The sequence below is a fragment of the Periplaneta americana genome, chromosome 4, assembly GCF_040183065.1.
Source record: "Periplaneta americana isolate PAMFEO1 chromosome 4, P.americana_PAMFEO1_priV1, whole genome shotgun sequence".
In the NCBI taxonomy this organism is placed as follows: Eukaryota; Metazoa; Arthropoda; class Insecta; order Blattodea; family Blattidae; genus Periplaneta; species Periplaneta americana.
This window is the reverse complement of record NC_091120.1, coordinates 52,482,436-52,506,155: the sequence shown is the minus strand read 5'-3', so window position 1 is coordinate 52,506,155 and position 23,720 is coordinate 52,482,436. Positions and strand designations below refer to the sequence as shown.

The 23,720-nt window shown below is 34.7% G+C and overlaps 2 protein-coding genes across 3 annotated transcripts in view; both read left to right on the top strand.

Moving 5' to 3' along the window:
- Nap1 (Nucleosome assembly protein 1) overlaps nt 1-9,845 on the top strand; it is a 35,608-nt gene extending 25,763 nt beyond the window's left edge. For both annotated transcript variants that reach the window (XM_069823325.1, XM_069823326.1), the window contains exon 9: nt 8,549-9,845. In XM_069823325.1, the coding sequence (XP_069679426.1) occupies nt 8,549-8,700 (152 nt within the window). In that variant the 3' untranslated portion in view covers nt 8,701-9,845. The remainder of the gene's footprint in view (nt 1-8,548) is intronic.
- A 1,495-nt stretch (nt 9,846-11,340) lies between these two features.
- LOC138697805 (RNA-binding protein 28-like) overlaps nt 11,341-23,720 on the top strand; it is a 28,098-nt gene continuing 15,718 nt past the window's right edge. The window contains exons 1-6 of the mRNA XM_069823324.1: nt 11,341-11,481; nt 16,239-16,363; nt 17,815-17,983; nt 19,455-19,627; nt 21,723-21,891; nt 23,313-23,628. Of these exons, the coding sequence (XP_069679425.1) occupies nt 11,472-11,481; nt 16,239-16,363; nt 17,815-17,983; nt 19,455-19,627; nt 21,723-21,891; nt 23,313-23,628 (962 nt within the window). The 5' untranslated portion in view covers nt 11,341-11,471. The remainder of the gene's footprint in view (nt 11,482-16,238; nt 16,364-17,814; nt 17,984-19,454; nt 19,628-21,722; nt 21,892-23,312; nt 23,629-23,720) is intronic.

Sequence of the window (23,720 nt, the reverse complement as noted above, 5' to 3'; positions counted from 1 at the left end):
GGAAGTTGGCCTGTGAGTAAGGAAGTGTAGTGATTGCCTGTTGGATTGTAAAATGACGAAACTACTTGAGCAGCGATATTTCATCAAATTTTACCAGAAGCTTGACGATACCAAAGTGGAAAGCATTCACATGCAACAGGGTTTTGGGGACAATGTCATGATCGTATCACAGATAAAGGAGTGGTATAATCGCTTCAAAGATGGCCGCACAACAGTGGACAGCAAACCACGTCTCAGTAGGCTCTCAAGAAACTGAAGTGGCAATGTCATTGACCAAGTGCGCACTTTGGACATGCAGGATCGTCATATCACAGTCCGAGAATTTGCAAAGTGGGGGTAAGCATTGGATAGGTACATTCAATTTTGACCAGACTTGTGGGCAGAGACAACTTGACAGCTCCATCACAATAATGCACCCGTCCATTCTTCACATCTGATTCAGACTTTCTTGACCAAACATGGTATTCCAGTGGTTTGTCAGGCTCCCTACTCCCCTGACATGGCTCCGTGTGATTTTTGGTTATTCCCCAAGTTGAAAATGCTGCTGAAAAAGACCCAATTTGAATCAGAAGAAGACATTATGCGGAACATGACAGCCCAGCTGAACACCATTTCAAAATATCCATTCCAGAAATGTTTCCAACATTGGTGGGACAACTGGGAGAAGTGTATGCATTAACAAAGGGACTACTTTCAAGGAGATTGGAGTAAATGTATTGTGTATGAATAAATGTATTTTTGCCGACCAAAGGTTCGATATTTTTTTAACACCTCGTACAATGATATTCTTGTGAGAGTTGTAAAAGGGTAACACATTGGAAGTGGAACAGATTATTGTTGTGTTTTGTTGCCTCAAACATCTCTTACCTCTCCCCCATCCTCAAACGCCATGTGCTTTTGGTTTAACAGGGCTGATTAGCATCAGTTTCACGTGCATTCCATGAAATAATGTGTGGTTTGAATGTGGAACAATATTTTACAATGGCACACCATTAACTGAACAGGTTGAGTGTCAGCTTTGCATGCTAGTAACCTGTATTGCAATTCCGGTGGGTCCATGTGGAATTTGTGATGGATAAAGATGGTACTTGATAGTAAATTTTTTTCGGGGTACTCCCATTTCTCTTATCACTATTCCACCTTGCTGCATTAATCATATGATGCTATGTAGTTAGCCTCCCATGATTAAGTTTTCATGGACTGTACCCAAGCTAATGATTTAAACCATGTTTAATGTTGTATGCTAGATATGTGTTCACAAAAGTGTTTTTTATGGTATATACAATGTAATAATGTTTATAAGACTGAGTACAATGTTTAACCTTTGTTACTGTAGTTTGTAATGTCAAGTTGGGAAACATTAGCAACAGACTTATAATTTCGAAATTTGTGTTCTTGAATATACAGTAATAATACTCTGAATGTCATTCACTATATTTAATACATTTTGCTTGCAAGGTGGGTTATTTGGAAGAGATGAGGCTTGAATTTTTTCCATTGCTAATGATGACTGTAGTAGTTCATGCTCTGGAAACTATTAAACATGCATGCAGATATGCCCTTAAAAAGTGCAAAATATGGTAATGAATATGCATTAATAAATTAAGAAAAATTATGTTCTCTGTAACAGTATGAATACTACTGAGTATGAACTTACATTATTCCTTCGGGTTGAAACAAGAGTGGTTCCATCGTTTAGCAAAGAGTTGCACTTCACAAAAGCAACATGTGGCAGAGATTTTCAGTTGAGAAACTGCTCTGTTATCCATGAAGATCTTTTGTATCATGAAAAGAAGTACATCACGTAATGTTATAGGGTGTATTTAAATGATGTTAATTGTTCCACCAGCAGAGATATAAATCTTTTGGTGTAATTGAGGATTTTCCTCCAAGAATGTCCAGAATATCGTACAACTGTTTGTATCCAGAATATTTTCCTTTATTTCTTGCCCTACACTGCCAGAAATAGAACTCACATTAGATTTATTTTAAGAAGCAACTAGAGTCGACGGCAATTTGGAAGGCAGTTATCTACTAGCATTTGCGTCTAGAGAGACAGATAGAAAGAGCAAGGCAGTGTACAACATTGCCACATCGTACTTCACACACGTGCAATACAAATAGCGCAGGAGAGAATTTAAATTATCAAAAGACAATAATGACCTTAGCCATTGATTACTGTAAGCATGAAACCAAACAAACCCTGTTTCCTTCACTAACAATATTCTTTGCACGGTTCTCAATCCCACACCACATGCTTCTGCAGTCAATTCTTGCATGTTGGTAATGTTGCTGCCATCATCAAGATGGCCGGCAATGTTCTGCTCGTTAACGTTTTTTAAATAATTATACACCTTAAAGACTATTTTCTGCGCCTGCTTGTGTAATACTTGTCTTTTACAGTCTCTTCTTCCATTTATTTACCTTACATACACACAGTAAATATTAGTTTTACTTATTCAATGTATTGAAACACTCGCACGTGAAACGAACTCGGGAAGTGCGTACAAGCTTGTGACGTCACATATAGTAGGATTTTTCGAAGGATCCCCAGTCGGTCTCTTTTGTCGCTAGAAGAACTTAGCCACACGGTCCACCCCGGTCATTAAGGGACGCGTGCGGAAATTTCTAGGTGTGCAGTTGTCACGTTTTACATTGACTTCGCCACGGGGTGGGTATGAAACAATCGTATATTTATTTCTATACAACAAATTGTACTTTCATTCAATCAATCACGAATTAATGAATGGTTAATTTTGAGTTACTGTGTGTATAAAGATTCATTATAGAATCATTGTACGGTCAACTTCTTCAAACTAATATATTTTCATACTTAGACTATATCAATAATAATAGTAATAACACCGAAAGAATATTGTCAATTTGTGTTTCGTGTCTAAATTCGCAGCAAAATCTGAAATGTTATGTAATAAAATATGACATTTTTCTCCTCTTACCTCTATTCGTCGTCACTCTCTCCTAAATGAATCACAAATCTCTCTTGGTTACTGTCCCTGTCGTGCTTCATATAATTCCCTTCCGTTTTAATTGCATGTTGAACACAGGAGGACCAATTATGGGGACCGATTGTTGCAGCTCCATCACACAGAAGTTAACACACTAGACTCAAGTCGGGATAATATTGTTTTTCCTAACATAAGACTTCAGTTGATGCCAGATCATTTCCCATGGTTGACCTGGTTGGCACAATTGGTATAGCGCTGACCTTCTATGCCCGAGGTTGCGGGTTCGATCCCGAGCTAGGTCGATGGCGTTTGTGTGCTTAAATGCGACAGGCTCATGTTAGTGGATTTACTGGCATGTAAAAGAACTCCTGTGGGATAAAATTCTGGCACACTGGCGACGCTGATATAATCTCGGCAGTTGCGAGCGTCGTTAAATAAAACATAACATTTAACATTCCCAAAGGATTTAGAACACAGTGGTACAGAGGAAATCGTAACACAACGTGTCCATATGAGGCTGCGAGCTCCTCCACTGCATGTTTCTTACTGCATGGCTGATTTGATATCCTGCAACATAACCCCCTTGATGGGTATGGAGTTGGGCAGGGTTATATTGTTGTCCTAATAAAGTTAATTATGTCTTTAAAATTGCTGTTCATCTATCATTGCTTTCTTGGGGTTGTAAAAAACTAAATAATTTAGAATATACTCCACGAAATAATAATAATAATAATAATAAAATTACAGAAGACTTTCAAACAGCTAACGAAAACACTTGTGAATTGTTTGAACATATTAAGAAAGACTGCAGTTAGTGTTAGGATTCAGGGGAGAATTGGCAATATTTATGTTTGCCTCAGAAAGCAGAAACAGAGATTACCCCATCCCCCGAGTGGACAGAAAAGTTTGGGGGGACCGTCTTACTTCAAAAGACAACCGCTCAGCGTGCGGTAGCTTCTGTCTTTAACTGGGGATCCAAAGAGCGATCCTACTATACCAGAAATGCTACGGCGCATATAGAAACTAACCACCTTCTGAAGTGCCGTCTAGTCTAGCAACATATATAAGAGAGTGCCAACAGTTTCCAGTGATGTTTGCTTTTTGTAAACCGATAGAAGAGTAGATATAAGGTAAATCTAAGATTCTCTTGTAACACATTGTTTGCGAGTATATTTTGAGGTGCCTTCATAGATGCAGCATCACTAGAGTTCAAAACGAATTGACCACCTCTTTAACTGCTTGTAGATGCTGAGCATAATATAAGACTATGTGGAACCTCATTGCCCAGAGGGTTAATACTGGTGCAGGTGATACTGGGGTCCTATTAGGTCCTATTGATCTAAATAACTGAACTCTTCCATAGGCATTTAACAAAAATGTTCTTTATGGAAGATTGCAAGTCAGAGATGTAGCATGTGATGTTTGAGTGTTCACATTTAATCACAGTGAATCAGACATTGTCTCCCACGCAGCTCCCCACTCTTTGCATTCATGAGGAAAAAATCATGTATAACTTGTAAATATGCTATATAGATATAGGTCTTAAGGTATTGAAAATATTATGCATTTATAAAAATTACGAAAATATACACCTATAAACAACATAAAACCATACTTAATAAACTCTGTAATTGATCATTTGTATAGGTAATGTGTAAGCATATAGTTAGCACTCCCGAAAAAGTTTGCAAATGCACGAACTTCTGTTCCAGACCCTAATCATCAGCAATGGAAAAAATCAAAGTTTCAAATCTTCCACAGTTTTTCAGTATTGACTTGTAAATGGTTTTGTTTTCCAAAATTAATTTTGAAGTATTGTTACTTTGGGTAGTTAAAATTAGTGACAAAAAAAATCGTAATTCTGATGTGTGTTATACTAAAATAGTCAGTTGTGTTGTGTATTTTGGTATTAAAACAAAAGTCTGACATTACAAACTATGTAAATTTCAGATTTCTTCACACAAGTGCACTGTTAGAAGTAGTAATGGGGGAATCTTTCTCCATCTTATGTGAAGGGATGAGTATGAAATATCGTAACTTGAGTGTCTTTATGCTGAAGAATGGAGGAGATACTATTTTGCACAAAAATGTCAATAAATGTATACAGTGCACGCCGCTTATTATGATCACTTTGGAATGATGCTGGTAACATTAACTAATTGATAAAAATGGCCGAAAAAAGTTTTCAGACTTCAAAGTTACTTACTCATACAAACAAGCTTATTCACTAAAATAAAGTACGCTGTGATACAATATATGTTGTTGTTTTCTAATGCCAGGCGTTTGACAATAAAGTCATTTGACCTCTTGCACTCCAATATTTTTCAAAGATATTATCATGGCCAGCCACTGAAGCACAGATTTTGAGGAGTTCCGAATCCATTTCTTGGTTTGAGTTGCATAATGGGCAGTTAGGGGACTGATATATTCCAATTCTATGTAGGTGTTTGGCCAAACAATCATGGCCTGTTGCCAATCTAAATGCAGCTACAATATATAAAAAAAACTATATATATAAAACTGCAAGACAGTAATGTACTATCACCACTTAAATAAATCGTTTATTGTTGTTTGCCTTTCATTAACATCAAGTAGGCTTTCACTGCAAGACAATATTATATTATCATGCTTTCGTTTGTATACAATGTTTTCCAATTTCTTCCATTGATAAACCATTCTTCTGTTCATACAAAATCGCCTTTTGCAATTTTCATAGCAAGTTCCTCCACTTCTTGTCACATGAAAGATCCATCAACAAACATTGGTAAACCATAGTTTTAAAGCTGACTCCACCTGACTGTCACTTTTGCCAAGGTTCTGCTTCCATTTTTCTTTGCCGCTCTTATGATACTGTTATGGTTTTTTTAGCAACTTGCAAAAAGGAGGCTGTGAAATTTGTAACTGTACTGCTATGTTGCATTGACTCATTTTCTACAATTTTTCATATTGTTTAGTAATTGAAAATGGAAAATTTGTCTTTAATGTTCAGGTTTTTACATTTATTTTGCACACTTGCCATAGCTTCACTGCACCAATAGAAACATTAAAAATAAAAAACTGAAGCTATACTGTTCGTATGTTTGGTTTTACAGCTGTTAGCACCCAATTTGAAAAGAAGAAAGGCTGTTGGAGGGAGGGAGTAAATGCGACTGCATTGTGTTTCAATGACCTCTATTACCATCCCTTTCTTGAAGTTTGTGTAACTCAGACAATGTGTGTTTTGTTGCTAGAGAGGGAAAATTACCCTCTTTAACTTGTGATTGTCCTCGACAGCTTATAACACTGACAGAACATCTTACAGTACAGTATTTCCAATGCGTATTCAGGGACGAAATCTATAAAGCGCCAGAAAAGCGATGATATAAACTGAACGATTGATTACAATAAGCACATTTTTTGCAATTTTTCAGTATCTCTCCATACGGAATTTCATAAAAGTGATGACATTTCTGTGATTACAATAAGTGGCGTGCACTGTATATATTTTTTTGTTTGCAAAGGTTTTGCTGAAGATTGACGTCTTAAGCGCAAGTTGTGCTAGTGACAATAGCTTGAAGATCAGCTGATTTCATTCGGTTGTTCTCTTGTTCAGTGCATGTCATTATAAAAAAAAAACCAGTTTGTGTTATAATTTTGAAATTGAGTTTTCTCTAAAGGAATTGGCTTCTTTGCCACTCCTTATGCTACTCTTTGGTTTCTGAAGTTAAATATGAAAATAGACACCATGTAAATTAACATTATTCAAAATACTGTCCCCACCATCATCTACAGTTAAAGGCACACTAATATCTTTAATTCTGCGAATTTTTGCTCAGAATTCTGACTTTTATATCATCAGATAGGACTGATATTTTTACAGTAACCATAAAATGACTGATTTTTTTACATTAGGATCTTTTTATACATGGATATCTTGCACAGTGGCAGCTACTGTAGGTAGTGTGATACCATTTCTCTCTCTCCTTTCTTCACAGTGCATAAGAAAAGAATGACTCTTCATACACTTTACAAATTGTGGATTGTCTCACTATTTCCTGTGTGTTGCTTTTGAGAGAGCTATTAGTGTGGAAAAGAAAGAAATTAGCATGATTCAACTTTTACATATATAGGTTTTGAGATGTCTGCGAAATAATCATCCTGTAAGACTTTCAGTAATGTGACCCAATAAAATAAAATTCCTACACACTTCTTAATTATTAAGAGTATTACTCATGTAGTCTCTTTTTACCGAGAAAGTCTGCTCAGTTGAAAGTGGAAGTTTCCAAAGTATATTTTTCGGTACAATCATATCTAGATTTGACATTAAAGAGAATTTCGATGTGGTAACCTTGTTAGATGGGACTGATTATTGTAGGGACAGAGGATTGTTTTATAATATGCCTTCAGAGCTGTGGAGGAAGGAGAGGTGAGTTAACAGCACATGTTTTGTAGTAGTACAAAGTATAAAATAAAATGTTAGTTTATTTCGATAGGTTATGTATTTCAATTTGATACACTTTCACAAATGTAATTAGAAATTTTCTGTCACTTTCATTTACTAATTTTAGAGTGGAATGTGTGTACTTTGATCACTGAAATTGTGTCCATGTGAATATAATGCTTTATATATACATATTAATGTTATGAACACAGTCATAAGTCATAACAGTACTATCAAACAAAGATTATGCATGTCTGGATTTCCTGCACTTGAGCATGTAAAAAATCAGCTTGGGGTATAATCTAGCTTGGTCATTTAATGGATTGAGCATGTGGACTTGTTCAAAATTGTGTTGTAAGAAAGATTTTAATTTGCCTAAACTTCTTTTAGTGAGTGTCTGATGTAAATTTAGCATCAAGAGATCATAATATAGGACTTTCTTTTTGTATAGTCTTTTCTCCTAAATTATTGGATGAATTAGTTCAGTATTCATTCAACATCCCGAAGGTATGTGCATAAAATTCTTAAACTTACTTTAAAAGTAATACCTTCGTTTGAAACCTGTGGTATTGTACAAAATGGTTGTTTGCTTGCAATCAGCTCTGATGATTTAATTTTTTATTTTTTCGTACATAAAATATTGTGCCAATTAAATTTGCACTATATTTCCAGAATTGTTTCATTTGAAGGTTCCCCCCCTTCCCCCCTCCTGGGAAAATGTTTATTATGTTCACGTCCCTTTTGAAAAATGGTCAACTGATGCAGTCGATGTACTTCTTTGACAGAATATTCATTACACATTCACAGTAATGATATATTTTGTTTGTTGAAAAATACTTCAAACTAATTGTTTATTTCATAAATATGTAGTGAGAAAGTACTGGGTGTTTAATTGCAAGAGTTATTTCTAAAAATGTTAACTTTCTGTGAGCACATTTTTTAAATCATTGAATGACTCCTTACATTCTTTGTATGTTATTGTGTCCATAAATTGATCAGTAAAGTAGTAGCTGAAGGATCATGAGGCTAGATACGACATTAGAAACAAATATAAAATTATAAATGTGATCAAATGGTCAGCAATGTTAACATTAATGTACCCTTTCATTTTTTGCTCATCCAGTGGTTGTTTTAACTATGTAAATGTTTATATTTTTAACAGGAGAAGCTCTGGAGGACGAAGATTTTGAAGAGGAGGAAGAAGGTGAGGAAGGAGAGGAGGAAGAAGATGACGATGATGCGGAGTTTAATCCAGCAAATAACCGTCAAGCAGCTCCCAAGAATATGAACCCAGCCGATTGTAAACAACAGTAACCAAATTGGCCGGACTTACCACCACTCACACTCCTATTTGGCCTGCCTATTGAATTGTTTTGAGTCGTGTTTTGTATAAAAAATTAATGTAAAGTGTAACCAACTGGCTCACATCACTTCGCAAAACAAGATACCACCTGTATTGGGCTCGTTATTTGTTTTCGATTTTTAAGTTAAGAATTTTGCAATAGATACCATATTTGTTGTGTAAAAGAGAAAAGTTCATTGCTTCTTGCAATTTTTGGGTACTGTTAATAAAGATATGCATTTTTACAACTGGAGATTACTTTTACAGGAACCTCAGTGTGTTTAGTGTCATTAAAAAGGGAAATGTGAACACTGCTTGCATGGTAAGATGAATTGTACCATGTTCCGCCATATTTGCAGTCTTATGTTAATATATATATAGTGAGTTTTACTCCCGGTATATCTGTAATGGAGGAAAACTTCACTTGTTTCTATGTTATATTTAAATCTTTGTTATTTTGCTTTTGCAGACCAACGTCCAAAAAGCATTTTATTCAATAGAATCTTGTCTGGTGACACTAGAACATATTGTATGACTTGTAAACCGATCCCTATATAAACTGTTGCAGTGGGCTAAGAGCTTACCATAGACTTTTTTCTTGATCCTTTCAGTGTCGGTTCATACCCGTAGTAATGCTTGGCTTATGTTTACCTTCATGTTGATTGCAAGTAATGAAACGGTATTTATTTACATTTGTTAGAATCCCAGGTTGTTCAGTGCAGTTTTATTTCTTAAAGAGCATTGGAGTCCCAAGAAGTGATATGTATATATTTGCATTTGGTAAAATTACTTTCTTTCGACAAGACATTGAAAGGGTTAAAGTTACATGAACATTCATGGCACATCTCAGCAGACAAAAAGACAGTATACAGACTCTTCACCAGCGAAATGTGTGCATGTTGGATTACAGATCATATGCAGGAGAAATGGGAGATGTGATCTTTGGAAAATATTTCGAGTAAATGTTAAGTGTGGATGCTAAAGCTATAATACATAAGTGGAAGACATGGCATTAGTAATTCGAACTACAAACTTGAGTTTGTGTGCTTGATTTTAGATTTTTTGTTAAAGGGAGAGAAAATGGATATGGAGTAATAAAGGTGGAACTGCAAGACCATTTGTGTACCTTAGCAATAAACATTAAAACTTAGGGTCTACCTCACAAGATAGAATAACCCAACGAGAAAAATCATAATTCGAGTTTTCCAGTGGGCCACAGTAGTAGAGTAGGAGTGAATAACAGCAAGGGTCCTTTCATTGCATCAAAGGTATTACAGTGATGGACAATTTTTGGCGGGTTATATTAAGTGCTTGTGGTTCTGTGTAATATTTCGTGGTTAGAGGCTCGTAGAAATTTTTTTCACTAGTTTTGTTACATTTATTCTGTTTTTTGGGGCTGAAAGTATATATATATATATATATATATATATATAATATGTTAATAGCTTCTTGTTGCGCTAGGGCACAGGTTCAATTCCCACTTGAGCTTATTACCTGGTTGGTTTTTTTTTTCCTATGATTTCCCCACAATAAGGTGAATGTCAGGTAATCTATGGCGAATCTTTGCCTCATCTCGCTATCACTAATCCATCGATGCTAAATAACAGTTGATACAGCGTTGTAGAATAAGCAACTGAAAAAAAAAAAAAACTTCATACACGCATTTCGTGGAACCCTTATTCAGGAAAATAATTCTAGTTTTCAACTTGTTTGTTTAGGTTCTCTAACCCTCCTGATTTGCCATTTTATATGGTGAACTGAAGAAACTTAAAACAAGTTTTGAGAGTGTGAAGGTGGCATTTTCGTGTATGAGACGGTAGAACCATTTTTTGAGAATCTGACCATCTTCGATCCAAAGAACATGTTAGCAGACATTAGCCCTAGGCTTGTGACACAGTTATTAAAGATGAATTACAGGAATGACTTGGACCAAGAGGAATTAATTTCGGCTATTGTGAACTGAAGCAGTGTTCAGGACCTCACCGACAAGCATTGAGGAATGATTGGTAACATAGGAAGGACTTTTTTATTATTATTATTATTATTATTATTATTATCATAAGGAATTATGTACCCGAAAAGTCAGCCTGTAAATTTTTGTGCACAAATGAAATTTAATTTTCCATGCATATTCTGACAATTTGCAGTAGCTTTAAATTCCATGCCCTGTACTTTATTATATATTTTTTTGGCACCTTCATAGTATTGTTCAGGACTTTAACTTAACGTATGAATCATTACACTACTTAGTCAATGCACCCATGCCTTTTCTAAAACTAAGAAGCGCATGACTTCAGTTGAATGTTTTAACTTCAAAGAAAGAAAAAATATTGGAAGACTATAAAAATCAGCAGAAAAGTCGCTAATCCTATTTTACAAAATTTGTCTCGGAGATTGATTCAAAATTCCGTAGATTTAGCGAATTATCCCTAAATATGGTAACACTGACTCTGGATCATAGACACCGCCCGCTGGATATCCATGGATTCTGAAGCTGTTTCTTTGATCACTGCCAGAGGACTTTCAAGAAGGCCTCTTGATCACTGCCTACTTTATACACATTTAACCGTGTTTCAAAGAAAAAAAGTTTTGTGTAGTGTTTACCACGTGGTTTAAATGATTAACGTAACATTTTAGTTATTCAATGCAATGCATATAAATTAAAGTCTTGGAAGTTGGAAGAACAGTTGAAGTTACGCCAGAAGAAATGTTATTACGCTTTTAGCTCGACATAACCTCAAATATGCCACACAGTAAGTAATACTTGCATTATAATTATGTGACGATTTTATTCATGCTTACAGGCCATGTCCCACTACATTCTTTCAAGTTACGGATTATTGATTTGATTTACAAATTAACATTTTCACTATACGATTATTTCTGACAGTCTAACAATTCTAGCTTATTTTTGTCCATTCTGGATTTATGACTTTTTCCAGTCTTTCGTACGTCTGATAATCCATTCGTCTTTCTGATATATCTCTGCAGAATTCTTTATGTAACTGCATCGTGGGTTTACCGTATATTACACATACCGTGGTACCATAGCGGCAAGCCGTGTTGCACTAGCTATGGTTTTTATTTTTTACTTTCCGCCGGCGTGTATTTTCGAAATACTGCGAGTTAAAGGTTAGATAAGGAGATAGGGATATAGATTAGTGGCATGAGGTTGAGGAATGTGACAAGGTTAGATTGGGTTAAACGAAGGGATAGCCGAGTAACATGAGACCGACGAAAGATTAGAATGGGTTAATGTGTAGATAAATGACAGGGGTAAACTATAGTCTGTCATAACAGTCTCGTTTTGATTTTTTTTTCTTAAAAAAATTAGTGGAGATGCAGTTGATAGTATATGCAAGACATAACAAAACCCAAAACTAACCAAACCTAACCTGTTACAGATTCGTATGTGCAAGGTGTATAAACGTAGTACGATGGAAACCACCCCAGCGTTAGATTAGCTAATATTACAAACTCCAAATTTAAAAAATGGCTAAAAATGAATAATTTCTAAGGAAAAAAAAAAAGAGAAGCCAAAATAACTTACCGGTAGTTTTCACAAACTTAGCACAGTTATAGTCTACTCATATCTGTGTACCCATCTACCAAAACGCGCATATACAAGCCGTACTAAAAGCTTTGTACCCACCTAGCTTATGTAAAAAAACCTAACTTGGCACTGGTCCTCGACCTTACCAAAACTCGATTTTTTTTTTTCTGATCAGTAAGGAAAAACACCGAAATGAGATGACATGTGTTGCTCCCAGCGAATAGGGATTATAAAGAATGGACACTGAGCGAATTTTCCAGTGTTTTGTTCGTTGCTTACGACGAGATTACACAAGCTGGCGCATAGCGCTTGAAAAACGAGTCTGAAGTGGTTCCCTCGTAATGCCAATTCCGCCGCTCGGAGCGCTGTTCTGCCCTAAATATTCATAGCAGAAAACTTAAATGACATTGACATTTGGGACATTTAAAGGACTCACCATTGCTTATTAAATGCTTCGTACAAATAGACGTAATTTCCAAACTTCTACTCCTCAATTATTTTACAATAAAAGGCTGTCATTCTTGATATTAAAACATAGTACATATAAACTGAGGGACTGTCTGCTCTGTACTTCAGTTCATACACCAGACATTTCCGGAAATAAATTAACTTGACATCTTACATATACGCACTATAGCCTACCCTTTTCACCTAATATTATTAATAAAGGTAAAGGTATCCCTGTAACATGCCATGAAGGCACTTGGGGGGCATGGAGGTAGAGCCCCATGCTTTCCATGACCTCGGCACTAGGATGAGGTGGTGTGGTCGGCACCACGCTCTGACCGCCTTTTACCCCCGGGAAAGACCCGGTACTCAATTTTATAGGAGGCTGAGTGAACCTCTGTTATTAAATAAGATATTGCAACTAATTAAGATACTGCATTATCTTTAATTTCCTTGAATTCATAATTAAGCATTTGCAAGAAGGCCTAACTTTTCCCTCTTTTTAAAAAAAAATACGAACGTCACAATGACTGAGAAGTATAATTATTGCGCGATTTTTTCTTGCAGTGGCGAAAACATTTCTATAGGCCTACTGATTAATCTATTGAGCATAGTAATAGTAAACTCTGTAGTATTTTAGTGCGTGTAAATATATTTTGAATTAGCATTTACTAAATTAGGAAGTTAGCCTGTAATTTGTGTGATTGAAATGGTTTACTGCCGTGTGCCATTGTGCAAATCGAACCAGAATAAAGAATGTGATTTTTCGTTTCATTGTTTTCCACAAGATGAAAGACTAAGAAAGAAGTGGTGTGTAGCCATTTCTCGCGAAGGGGACAAACCAAGGACTCTTTGGACGCCAAACAAGAAATCGCGTGTCTGCAGGAGACATTTCAAAGAAGCTGATTTTAGCATTAGCACAACATTAAAACGTTTGTTTCTTAATGTGGTACCATCCGTCTTTGATGATTTTCCAAAACATAAACAAAATGTTTCAAACATAAGTAGACGCAACAAAAGAAGGATAACAGAAGTGGTGAATAACATCCATCCTGCTAAGAAAAATAAACCCAATGTTGAACATAGTACATCAGCTTTCAATGAAGCAAATGTTTCAATTGAAGAAATCTATGAGCACATAAAAAACCTATAGCCACACAGTGCTCAATTGAAAGTAAAAAAATTCCCAAAGCCATTACATTACAACGTAAAAAAATTACTAGGACAATTTGGAAACAAAATCAGCTTATTGGAAAACTAAGACAGACAATATATAATTTAAAAAGCAAGCTATAAAGATAGCTGAACAAACTTCAAATAACACTGTAATATGCTTGGCATATTTATAATATTCGTACTCAATCGGTAATGCACAATTAATCGAACTGTTTTCACGATATACAATGCTTTGTAATGGTACTATTCATCATTTCTTAGGGCAGCGAGTAGAACCTAGCGGCAGAAATTGCCATGACTCACAGAGACCTACTCTCGATCGTGCTATGCGCCAGCTTGTGTAATCTCGTAAGCAACGGTTTTGTTTCTCTGTGCGCCAGCGTTTAGTTCTACTTTCAAGCGCTAGAGGTTAGTGTAATCGAGCATAGGCTAAGATAATAATTGAGTATAGAGTTGAGACACAGGATTCAAACATCGCCTACCTTAAAATGCATAATCCAGTAATGCTTTGCTTTAAATAAATTCAAGTTAACAGCTTTTCCTTATTTCTCAGTGACAAACTAGTTGTAATAATAACTTTTTATATTTCAGATATAATAAATGATATTATAAAATAATATAACACATTATAAAATTATGTATCAAATTCGTTTAATATTTGTATATAATATAATATAGGTATATGGTTTTACTTCTCATAAGAGTTTTGTTTTTCCATTTTCAGTGCTATCAAATCATTACATATTTTAATTGTTGTTGGAGTCAACGTCTCAACTCTCATTATAAAGGAACTCTAGAGTCTAGACAGTACAGTTAATGACGGATTTATTATTTTATGGATCCAATTTATTTTATTTGAGTACATAATGTACCTAGATGTATTAATCATATGTGATATATTTCCGCTATGTCGACTGCTAGCTGGTGTGATGTCAGCGACAACTCTAGGAAGAAAGCAGAATCTCACGCTTTAGCTGGCTTGAAGGTCATTGAAATCAGTCCGGCTACATCAAAGGTACTGACGCGAAGTGTCCATTCTTTATAATCCCTATTCGCTGTTGCTCCATCCTGTAGTCTACCCCTTCCACCTCGACGGAGTGATCCAACCTGCCTGCACCTCTCTGCTGGCCCCACTTTTACAGCGACTTTCCACCCTTATTTTGGTGTGAAATTGGTGTCGACTGTCAATTTTTTTTTTTACGGTACATATGACCGACAGAAGCCAAGTTAGGTTGAAAAGAAGCAGAACCATACATTGACAACCATCGCACAAACCACGGAAAGTAACTCTTATACGTACCGTGTATTCTACCACAAAAATCATAGAAACACAAAATTTATTGCTTGATAGCCACTTAACAATAAATAAATACTCTCAAACCAACATTAACTTCGAAAATGTGATTTTTATATTTCATCAGCATTGTCATGACGGGTAACATAATTAATACCATGATGGAAGACCAAGGATTGTGGCAAGATTAGTCGCTGCCTCCCCACATCTGGTCATAGTGCTGCCAAAGGAAACAAATGCCTCTTGTATATATTCTGATTTTAGGTTCTATTTTTAAATATTGTATGATTTAAGCATCAAGATATTCTGAAGCTTTTATTATAAAGGTTGTAAGAAATGACAAGAGGCTTCCATTAGCATGCGCTAGTGTACCCCTTTATCTTGTATTTCTAACTTAGACCGAATTTCAATGTTGTGAAGGCCATAACTCGGAAATAAAGCATTTCCGGACACATGTTGTAATGAACTATTTTGATTGTCTACATGTGGGAAATACATACCTGAAATTATGCTCCGTATTTTTTTAAACACCCTGTATAATTGGTTATGTTGCATCTTTTGTTTCCTCTATTTCCCTGGACTATCCTCCTTAGGAATATAGGTGCAGACATGTAATTAACTAGGGATCTGATTGGTATATTAGTCTTATGCATGTTAGGTTGAACATTGAGTTGTGAAACTTCTGGTTTCATTTGTTTCAAGTAAGTATGTTTTTTTAACTTAAAACTGGAAAAAGTCTAACTGTTGTTTGATCATTGGTGTGATTTTTTATTAACAAACAATGCTTTATTTACTTCAATAAATCCAATTAAAAAGATAAATGAAAAGTTAGTATTTAAGTAAACAAATTTTATTGAAAAAAAAAAATTGATCTAAATAAAAAAAATCACTGATTTTGATTTTAATTAAATCATGATTTTTTTCCATCCTAAATGTAACTCAACCTACCGGTCACAAGGGAGCTTTTTCCAGCAAGACATCAAGAAAATCTTCTCATTGTAAAATAAAAACAGATATGCATTTAGAATTTTGCTTTTCAGAAGGAAAAAAGAGATTCAGGAATAAAGAAACAGTTATCATAAAGATATCAAAAAAGAAGAAGAAGCTGAAGTTGAATGCAGCACAGAATGGAGCAGCTCTCGTTGTCAAAAATCTACCTTTGAAAGTAAGACTTTATGTATATGTAATGTCATTTCTTCATGATTAACTTTTTTACTTTGTTTTTATCTACAAAACTTAATACTTCTAATTGTTATTACATATGGATTGTAATTATGTATGTATTTTTTTATAGTTTGGTACTTCTCCAAAAAAGCTACAGGGTAGGGAGAAATACATATGGTGGGGAGAATGGGAGGTCATATTATGACGAAAACGTAGCAGTAATTCATGTAAGCAGTAGATGACAGCAGTAAAAGTCATAGATAAGTTTTTAACTTGTAGATAGCGCTTCACTTTTCTTACCTCCCTCCACCTCTCTTTCCTCACTTCCATTCTCCTCCACTTAGGCAAGTAAAAAACTATATTTACGTGAAAAGATGTGTGGTTGCAACGTGAAACCACTTGTTTATGCCTAGGCCTACATGTATGTGACACAACCCATTGAAGCAAAAAAAAAAAAGTATAACTTCTTTTGGTGTAGCTTTTCTGGAAAAATACGTATTGTTTTAATAGATATGAGCTCTATACATGATATTAAGAAGCCAAATTGTAGTAAATAGGCTACCCTTACAATTAACCTATTTTGTTTCTGTTTTCTATAGCATTATTTTGTCTTGTGGATGCTGAACATATGTTTTTGTCAGAATCTTACAATATTTAAGTACTTACATATTCATTGTGCTTTTAGAGTCTCAGTAGGTTTAAAATGCTCAAAAACTCCAACAATTGCGTGTTACCTATTTTATAATCCTACATTAACTTTGTTGTGACTTTATTTATGATAACCTACCAATAAATTTATTACTTATTTCTTCTTATTTTATCGTTGTCATTCAGTACTTTTAGTAGTTAATAAAGAATGTGTCTTTGGTGTAAACACTGTCAGCTGGCTGCAATGTTGCCAACACACAAGAAATAACTGCAGAAGCATGTGGTGTGGGTTTGTGAACCGTGCAAGGAAATAAGGTTTGTTTGATTCCATGCTTACAGTAATCAGTCATTATTGTCCTTTGAGAATTTAAATTCTCTCCTGCGCTATTTGTATTGCACGCACATGTGAAGTATGATGTGGCAATGTTGTACGCTGCCTTCCTCTCTTTATCTGTCTCTCTTGACACAAACACTAGCAGACAACTGCCTTCCCGGCTGCCATTAACTTTAATGTAAGAAGAATAAAGACTCTTAATATAATTATGAAGAGAACCATAAAACAATGTTCATTTTATATTATTTCTTGTTTATAATTTCAAATAAAAATAATTAATTCGTAAAAATAGTGCAAGATAAAGATTTGTTCACAAATAGACAACGATGAAAGACTACATTTTGTGTATGAAAAATTCTGATAATTTGTTGTTTTTTTTTTTTAAATATATTTTTCCACATTCCTTTTAATCAATTACTGACCATTTCAGGTGACTGTTTAACATGGTTTCATTCTGTATGTTCTTTCAGGCAACTGAGGAGGGACTGCAAGAATTCTTGAACAAATATGGGGACATCTGTGAAATAAAACTGTTGAAAAAAGCTAATGGCAATTTCATTGGACGTGGTGTAGTTCAGTTTTCTGATAAAGATGATGCAGAAGAAGCTGTGAAATGTTGTAATGGAAAAGATTTCATGGGTAATAAAATGTTAATGAAATGCATGTGTTTCTTATGAAACATTACGTATTTAACTACTAAATACTGTATTGACTAATTAGTATGGAATTAAGAATTGTATTGTTAATCTGCCTTGTGGCTCGTTTAGTCTTCAAGAAAACTGATCTGACCACCTCATTTGCATTCTACCAACAGATTTAAACATCACACTACTAAAAAATAATGCTTTTTACGCAATTTTTTCATCCATATGTTCGTCTCGTACAGAATCGGAGAATTCCCTTTAACTATTAACTTGTATCATTGGATACATTAGATAACTATAAAAGGTTCTTACAGTGAACACTGTATTGCTGTCACACCTATTGCAAACCTACCACATGTTCTTTAGTATATAAAATAAATTTATCAGTGTTGAAATATTATTATTGTTATTATCATCGTTATTACTACTACTAATATTAGGCCTATTATCATTATCATCATCATCATCATCATGTGGCGCCAACCTTTGTAAAACATTGGGATGGGCTCAAACACTTGAGGTATGAGCTAAAACAAATAAATATCTTAAATAATAATAATAATAATAATAATAATAATAATAATAATAATAATAATAATAATAATAATAATAATAACACAACAAATTATTGTGTGGGCTCGGACTCCCTGGGCCCATGTAAGTTGGCGCCACTGATTTCGTGTCATTGCACCCCCGTTATGAAAAAAAGAAACTGGCCACTCAACCATCATTCTCTTTTACTGGAAGAATTTGAGTCTACAGATCAGTAACACTCATTGTCAGCACCAATTCTTTGTACAGTAGTGGCAAAAAAAACCGGACTGACCCTTGTAGCTGATTTCAGAGCCTTGTTCACTCCAGAGCATGATAGACTGGTAACTAAGACTTTCATGGTTCGAATCCTGCCTGGGAGGGAAACTTCATTTTGTTCCTTATTCAAATTTATTCCCAATACTTTTCGATTGCTGGTAAAGTTCATGTTCTGGGAATAATAAATTAATTAATTAGTAAAATATCACTACAGTCGAAAAGTACTGGGAATAAATTTGAATAAGGAACAAAAAAAAGTTTCCTTCCCAGGCAGGATTCGAACCACGAAATTCTTAGTTACCAGTCTATCGTGCTCTGGAGTGAACAAGGCTCTGAAATTAACTACAAGGGTAGGTCCAGTTTTTTTGCCACCACTGTACATAAATTCCACCTAAAACATATTTACTAAAATTAGAATTATTAATTGTTCATTTTATATAAACTCCTAAATTGGATTTTATAAGACTTTCGTGGTTCGAATCCTGCCTGAGAAGAAAACTAAAGTCCTAAATCTCTCGTTTTTAGCACCTAGAAATCCGTTTCCTAGTAATAACCTATTTGAAAGGTTTGCACCTCTGTTCATGTGTGATGTTATAGTTGAATTTTTAGATTGTCATTCATTGCTACATAGATAATAATTAATTTTTCTCCCCTAGGAAAGAAAATTGTTATTGACTGGGCAGTTCCGAAAGTAAAAGTGAAAAAAGAGTCTGAAGAAAAAGAACATGTAACTGCAGATAGTGATGCAACACAGGTTACCAGCAAGGAGCGTAAAAAGATGAAAAATGCCAAGAAAGGCAGACTTATTGTAAGGAATCTCCCTTTCAAGGTAAAAGTGATTTCAGTAGCTCAAAGTATATTGTAATATATTTGGTGTTAACACCTCAAATTTTCACAAAAATTGTTCTTATATTATAATACCTGTAACAGTTCTGAACTAGTAAAAGTGCAAGTGGAATTTGTTGTAGACGAAGACAATGTTGGGGTAGTTTCTAGAGCGGTATTTCATTTACCCTGCCATTATTCCACCATTTCTCAATCAGTCATTGTCCTGGTGCAGTTGCAGATCGACCTCCATGTGGTGCAACACAATGTCCAGGTTAGCAAAGTGTTGTACACCTTTGCTTTACTGTTAAAGAAGGGTTTATGGTCAAGACGAACAATGGAATACTCGATGTTGAAATAGGAAAATTATTGATATATATATATTTGTAATTTTAATAGAATAAACATACAACTATTGCGAAAATATTGATGTGTCTGTAAATCTTCAGTATATAGGAATAAATTAATTTTGAAGTAGGACACACAAATTAGAACAATACAGAATGGAAGGAGAAGGCTCAAAATGACAATGAGCTGTATGTAGGGCTCTCCTGCATTCCATTTTGAACGGAAATGTGCCGTTACAAAATTTCACCCAGATTGTGTTAGTTTGGTTTCAAATCCTATTTTGTTTAATTTTTAAACCACTGTATTTGCACGAAGATGACATCACCATTATGAGAAACACAAAACAGTGCTCGAATACTTCTTAGCTTAGAAGCCAGAAGGAAGAAAGTCCAGAATCTCCATTTTGAGATATGGTGAGATGAGTTTTCCAATTTTACACACAGCTTTATGACTTAGAGTATCGCAAAAATATACGCAACTATCCATCCCTGCAATTTGGGAGTACCAACATCAAAACAAGCATAAACAAACATAACCTAAACATCCATGTGTTGGCACTTCCTTCTGCCTTCTATACAAGACTTGTAGTAATGGTATACATAAGAATGCATATGTTAGCTACTCTGCTGGTATTATTTCTATCTTAATGTAAATAAACATTTTTGCATTCTTCCACAACAAAGAACATTGATTAGATCTTGATGGAAGTATGTCAGCAATTAGCTGAAGTAGTGATTAAAATGTGGAATAGCATACATTTTTAGTCATCGTTAATCAGAATTAATGTCAGTTGGGAGTGGTTAAATTAAAAAAATTGCTATTGTCTTTATGACTCACACTTGTGAATTCTGCATTCGGAATTAGTTTGTTTATTGACAGTTGAAACATTTAGCACAGTTTTCACTTTTTATTTTTTTCCACATGTGTGCTTAATAGTGGGAATGAAGGCTAACAACTGAATACTGAAATTTCGTGGTGATTAGAATAACCTTTCCTTTGTTTACATATCAGTCCTTCTTATGGAGGAGCTAACCTTTATACTTATTTCAAGAAAAAGTGGTCTTACTGATATAATTATCGTATTGTAAAGAAGTGACTTTTTACCTGTTTAGTGTTTTCTGTTTATGCATGAATCTAAATAGTTTTAGCGTAAATGGAGATACATTGAGTGTTTATTTCAAATAATGCGTTCGTAATGGATGAAGAAGATAGTTGCTCAAGTGTCCTAACAATGTGTCACTCCATATACTATTACATTATTTACAAGATTATGTACATTTTAGGTTTCATGAGCTTGTGTGCCCAAGGTTGCGGGTTCGATCCTGGGCCAGGTCGATGGCATTTAAGTGTGCTTAAATGCGACAGGCTCATGTCAGTAGATTTACTGGCATGTAAAAGAACTCCTGCGGAACAAAATTCCGGCACATCCGGCGACGCTGATATAACCTCTGCAGTTGCGAGCATCGTTAAATAAAACATAACATTTTTTTTCATGAGCTTATTTTCTGAAGTGGTTGTTTATTTAAAAAATAATGCGCCAGTAACAATTCTACACATAATTTAATAAATTTTAACTGTATATTACGGAACTCAGAATACATTGGACCTGGAGAGAAGCTGCATTGGCTTTCTTTCATTCATTTAAAAATTCTGTAATTATTTACATAGGATAAGTACTGTTACATTGTTTTACCACTAATATGTACTGTATAATATATATTAAGATATGTCCATTTTGTGTCATTTTACAGGTAACAGAAGAAATTCTCAGAAAACACTTTAAAAAATATGGTGAAATTTCTGAATTGACATTACTTCGAAAAGCTGATGGAAAACTTGTAGGCTGTGGCTTTATACAATTTGTAAAGAAGAATAGTGCTGCTAAGGCTATTATAAATTGCAGTGGGAAACCTTTACTAGGTGAGTTCATTAAGGTTAACTATTTTGGTGTCTAAAGTTACGTTTGCTTAATTTTCAATCAAATTAATAATGAGAACTTAAATTAGAGACTCGTGATATAAAAACTTAGTGGTTGCGTTTTGCAGAGAGGTATAAATTGCGAAATTTTATTGGGAAGATAAACATTTCTGTACTATGCTTTACATCAAGAAGTAAAAAAAAAAAACATTTCTCTATTATGCTTTAGATCAAGAAGTAAGAAAAGCACTAAGTAAGTTAATGAGGTATATGAGATTTAAATTCCTTTAAATAGCAAAGTTAAATGAAATACATATATTATTATTATTATTATTATTATTATTATTATTATTATATTCCACGATATTTTATTTCTAACTTCCGTAATGAAACATATAGTCATCTTTACTGCCATATACAGTACAAGTAAATGCTCCACACAACACTAATCTGACCATACGATGACTTCTGAACACAGCGAGGCATTTGAATTTGAATACTTACGTTAGATTACATTAAAGGCACAATATAATTTTTCTGTGTTCGTGATGTGTAACATTTGTTGGTAGACCAATTTAAATGTGTTTCATGGAATTGTTAAATAATAAATAGTAATTAAATAGTAATTAGGAAAAACACGGAAATTTTACTGGAAGCAAGTAAAGAGATAGGTTTGGAAGTAAATCCCGAAAAGACAAAGTATATGATTATGTCTCGTGACGAGAATATTGTACGAAATGGAAATATAAAAATTGGAAATTTATCTTTTGAAGAGGTGGAGAAGAGAGAGGAACATAGGTTAAGGGTGTGTGAGAATAAGGTGCTTAGGAAAATATTTGGGGCTAAGAGGGATGAAGTTAAAGGAGAATGGAGAAAGTTAACGCATTATATTCTTCACCTGACATAATTAGGAACATTAAATCCAGACGTTTGAGATGGGCAGGGCATGTAGCACGTATGGGCGAATCCAGAAATGCACATAGAGTGTTAGTTAGGAGGCCAGAGGGAAAAAGACCTTTAGGGAGGCCGAGTTGTAGATGGGAAGATAATATTAAAATGGATTTGAGGGAGGTGGGATATGATGATAGAGAATGGATTAATCTTGCTCAGGATAGGGACCAATGGCGGGCTTATGTGAGGGCGGCAATGAACCTCCTGGTTCCTTAAAAGCCAGTAAGTAAGTAATTAAAGGGTATTAACATCATTATGTTGTCAAACAACCTATGTAAGCCTATCTACAAGCCACTACTGTGGTACACAAAGGTAGCATACTGTGTATGCAAGTCATAAAATTGTTTCCATCATTATCTCATGATCACTGCCTCCATTTTCACTGTCACCATCACTATTGTCACTGTCACATCCAACAGTAAAGGAGACGAAAGAATTACACGGTGTATATGAAGACAAATTTTTATTTTTAGGACGAATGATAATTGTGGATTGGGCTGTGCCAAAATCCACATTCAAAGCAAGTGAATCATCAGAGAAAGAAGTGGAAATAAAGAAAGAACCAGATGATGAAGAAGAAATAGATAAGAAAGACTCGAGTACTCAAATGAAGGAAACACATTCTGTAAAATCAAAGGCTGGAGATGATGATGACGACGACGACGACGATGATGATGATGATGATGATGATGATGATGATGATGATGATGATGAAGAAGAAGAAGACAATGACAAAAGCAAAATCAGTGACAGTGAAGATGAGACTGATGAAGAGATTGATGAAAATGAGTATGTATATTTCAGTTATTTAGACATTTAATACATCATCCTGTGTCTTCCTTCATGTTCTCATGACACTTTTGTTTCAATATTAATGTCAC